This window comes from Setaria italica, chromosome I, assembly GCF_000263155.2.
Source record: "Setaria italica strain Yugu1 chromosome I, Setaria_italica_v2.0, whole genome shotgun sequence".
Taxonomy (NCBI): domain Eukaryota; kingdom Viridiplantae; phylum Streptophyta; class Magnoliopsida; order Poales; family Poaceae; genus Setaria; species Setaria italica.
In genome coordinates, this window is record NC_028450.1 from 29,677,719 (window position 1) to 29,681,402 (window position 3,684).

The window sequence follows — 3,684 nt, forward strand, 5'->3', positions numbered from 1 at the left end:
ATCCCTGCTCATCTGATCCCCACCACAAACCCTGCAAGATCCTACCATTCCTGAGCTGAGCACGCCCGTCTTGACTTCTGCACGGCCACCCTGGTCCCTCTTTCACATGCCCGATTCCAATCGCAGTCCTAATCCCAATTCAAGACCTTTGATGCGGCAGAGAGCCTTCGTTCAACCACTCAAAACCATGGTCTTCATTCAATTTGCAGATGACCTGAGATCAGAATTCATCAGTGATGTATGCATTACAGATTTACAGCTGCACTGCAAATTTACTCATTCCCCTCACTCAGTCACTCCTGACCAAACCTGAGGACTGAGGACACCTCAAATTAGGATATTAACTGGGTGATTAGCATCTCAATTAAAATATCAGAGATATTGCATCTAAGCATTCCCTTCTCTCTCCTCCCCCAACCACCTCGCCATGATATAAGTAGAGCCACCACACCAGAGGGCCATTTCCAAGGGCTCTACACGAAGTTAGGCGGCCAAAGTGTTCGTAACCAATTAACCCCCTCTTCCCCAGTGAAAGTTTCAGACGCCCGTTTTAGCAAAGCGGGGCTACGGGAGCTCGGCCAGGATGAAATTTATGAAACTTGGCACCCGGCCGGACACCTTCTTCACCTCCGAGGCCGTAAGGTTGTGTGATTGCGATCTTGCTCCTCGGATTCTGCCTGCGTGTGTTCGTGGTGTTCGTGTTGTCTGATTCCGTGGTGCCGTTCTGCGTCCAGGTCTGTCTCCACGGAGGTGGCCACCGACCTGCAGATCCTGGTGGATGGCTGCATATATCATCTCCACAAGGTAATTAATCGAAGGAGCAGAGATTATTTCCCCCCTCTATCATCGAATGAGCATTTGTTGCGATTTTGTTTCTGGGTTTTCTTGATCTTGAATGCAATTCTGAGATTCTTGGTTCTTTCTGGCATTGTGTTGTTCGTGAATGCCGCAGTTCCCTCTGCTCTCGAAGTGCATGCTCCTGCAAGCGCTCTGCGCCGACTCCGGCGCCAGTGTCGGCGGCGACGTCGTCGAGCTCCCGGGCTTCCCGGGCGGCGCGGAGGCGTTCGAGGCCTGCGCCAAGTTCTGCTACGGCATCACCATCACGGTGAGCGCGCGGAACCTCGTGCCGCTGCGGTGCGCCGCCGCGCACCTCGGCATGTCGGAGGCCGCCGACCGGGGCAACCTCGCCGCCAAGCTCGACGCGTTCCTCGCCTCCTGCCTCCTCCGCCGCTGGAAGGACGCGCTGGGCGTTCTCCACTCCACGCGCCACTACGCCCCGCTCTGCGAGGACCTCGGCCTCACGTCCCGCTGCGTCGACTCCGTGGCCGCCCTCATCGTCAACCCGGACACCGTCCTGCCGGCGAAGTCGACGTCGGCGTCGCCGTGGTGGGCGCACGACATCGCCGAGCTCGGCGTCGACCTCTTCTGGCGCATCATGGTGGCTGTCAAGGCGACCGGTGCCGTCCACGAGAAGACCGTCGGCGACGCGCTCAAGGCGTACGCGCGCCGGTGGCTGCCGAACGTCGCCAAGGACGGTCTCTCCGCGGACCAGCCGTTCGACGATGACGCCGCCGGTAACACCGACGTGAAGCAGATCACGACGAGGCACCGCCTCCTGCTCGAGAAGATCGTGAGCCTGCTCCCGGCGGAGAGGGATGCCGTCTCCTGCAGCTTCCTGCTCAAGCTCCTCAAGGCGGCCAACATCCTGAGCGCATCCGCCGCATCCAAGTCCGAGCTGGTGCGGCGGGTGGCGTGGCAGCTCGAGGAGGCCGGCGTCGCGGACCTGCTCGTCCCGTCGCTGTCCTGCGTCAGCGAGACGCTCTACGACGTCGACGCCGTGGCGGCCATCCTCGATGAGTTCGCGCTGCGGTACGCGGCGGTGGCGCCGGCGCCGGCGCTGGCCCTGTCCGGGAGCCCCGACGACAGCCCGGTGCACTCGGGCGGGCACCGGCGGTCGCGCTCGGCCGAGAGCGTGAGCTTCGACGGCACGCGGCGGTCCTTGTCGGCGGCGCCCGTGTCGCAGGGCGCGCTGGCGCGGGTGGGCAAGTTGGTGGACGGGTTCTTGGTTGAGGTGGCCAAGGACCCCAACATGCCGCTGGACAAGCTGCTCGCCATTGCCGAGGCCGTGCCAGACAGCGCCCGGCCGGAGCACGATGGCCTCTACAAAGTCGTCGACACATACCTCAAGGTGAGTTCTTTGTTTTCGTTACTCCTGCATTTCCATGGTTACCAAAATCTTCACTTTGGATTATGTGAAACTAGTCTTCTTGGATTATTAAAGTTTGCATTAATCTAGTGATTAATCTTTGCTTTTTTGGGGGTTAACTTTAGGCGCATCCGGAGATGAACAAAAGCGCGAGAAAGCGGCTGTGTCGGGTGCTCAACTGCCGGAAGCTGTCGGAGAAGGCGTGCGCGCACGCGGCGCAGAACGAGCTCCTCCCGCTGCGCGTGGTCGTGCAGGTGCTCTTCTTCGAGCACGCACGCGCCGCGGCGTTGGCGTCGGGCGGGCGCGGCGACGCCGCCGCCGCCGCCGCGGCGGAGCTGCCGAGCAACATCCGGGCGCTGCTGTCCAAGGCGTCCGGGTCGTCGGAGGACGACGAGGCCGACCGCGTCGACGAGCAGCGGCTGCGCGCGCTGGCCGCCGGGGCGTCCCCCGGCGACGACTGGAGCGTCGAGGGCCTCCGCCGCGCGGCGTCCAAGATCGCCACGCTGCGGATGAAGCTCGCCGAGGAGGACGAGGACCACGACGCCGACGAGTTCGCGCGGAAGGCCGGGCTGGCGCGCAGCGCGTCGCTGCGGTTCAGGGCGTTCTGTGCCATCCCCGCCGGGAAGCCCAAGCGGGTGCTCAGCAAGCTGTGGCCGATCGGCAGGAGCGGCGTTAGCCATTAACAGCCAGTCATTATTAGCTTCTCTGATCTCCTGTTTTTGTTTTTCTGAGGGTGATTTGTTTGTCTCTTCTAGTACTCCTACATCTTCTTCTTCTTTCTCCTCCTCTTTCCAGTTACAGTTCCAAGGCAAATTGTACCTTGCATAGTTGCATGTAGTTGTAATTCCAATGGTCACAATAAAAAAAATAGAAATTGCACAGGCTACTTGCTCATCTTATCTGAAACCTGATTGATCTTTTAAGCTCGAGTGGCATCGATGATCGAATCATTGCTTGCCAATTGCCACACTCTATTCTCCGTGATTATGATGCGATGGTGATGATTTCAGCGCCTCACATTTCATAGGACACTACACCCAAGCGAGTCCATGACCAAGCGCCATCTTAATTTCTTTGTTAATCCAAGCAGCAGCCTGTGATTGCCACCCACTTGGCAAATTATTTGCATCTCAACGCTCAGTGAGTAAACAAAAGGGGAGACACGAACAGGCATGGAATCGAGATCGAATCGAACACACATACACACACACAGCGCGGCAGGCAGATATTGCAAGTGTTTTCTTTTTTGCTTTTTACCTGAAAGATCCCCTTTTGTTAGGCCGCGTGTGGGAGGGCGGATATATACGGCATGATGATGGGATGATAGGACCTTCAGCTCGGATTGCTGGGTCAGCAACCACTGAACAAGAACAGGTCAGCATGGGCGCCTTTCCCCCCCAGCCATCGATGACAATGTTTTAGCTTGTAGCTCATCACTAGCATGGGCCGGCTCATCCAGATCAGCCTCCTGGCCCCAG

The 3,684-nt window shown here is 58.7% G+C and overlaps 1 protein-coding gene across 1 annotated transcript; it reads left to right on the forward strand.

The window, feature by feature from the left end:
• The first annotated feature begins 214 nt into the window (after positions 1-214).
• Positions 215-3,105, forward strand: LOC101770329 (BTB/POZ domain-containing protein At1g67900). Its single transcript, XM_004952913.4, has 4 exons — positions 215-642; positions 735-804; positions 953-2,188; positions 2,332-3,105. Exons 1-4 carry the CDS (start codon positions 584-586, stop codon positions 2,887-2,889), a joined length of 1,923 nt encoding a protein of 640 aa, XP_004952970.1. The 5' UTR covers positions 215-583; the 3' UTR covers positions 2,890-3,105.
• The last annotated feature ends 579 nt before the right edge of the window (positions 3,106-3,684 follow it).

Bases quoted from the DNA above. Each gene is read 5' to 3' on its own strand.
- LOC101770329 (XM_004952913.4), top strand. From the start codon at position 584: ATGAAATTTATGAAACTTGGCACCCGGCCGGACACCTTCTTCACCTCC. The intron at 643-734 runs GTTGTGTGATTG...TTCTGCGTCCAG, and splicing joins TTCACCTCCGAGGCCGTAAG to GTCTGTCTCCACGGAGGTGG. The intron at 805-952 runs GTAATTAATCGA...TGAATGCCGCAG, and splicing joins GCATATATCATCTCCACAAG to TTCCCTCTGCTCTCGAAGTG.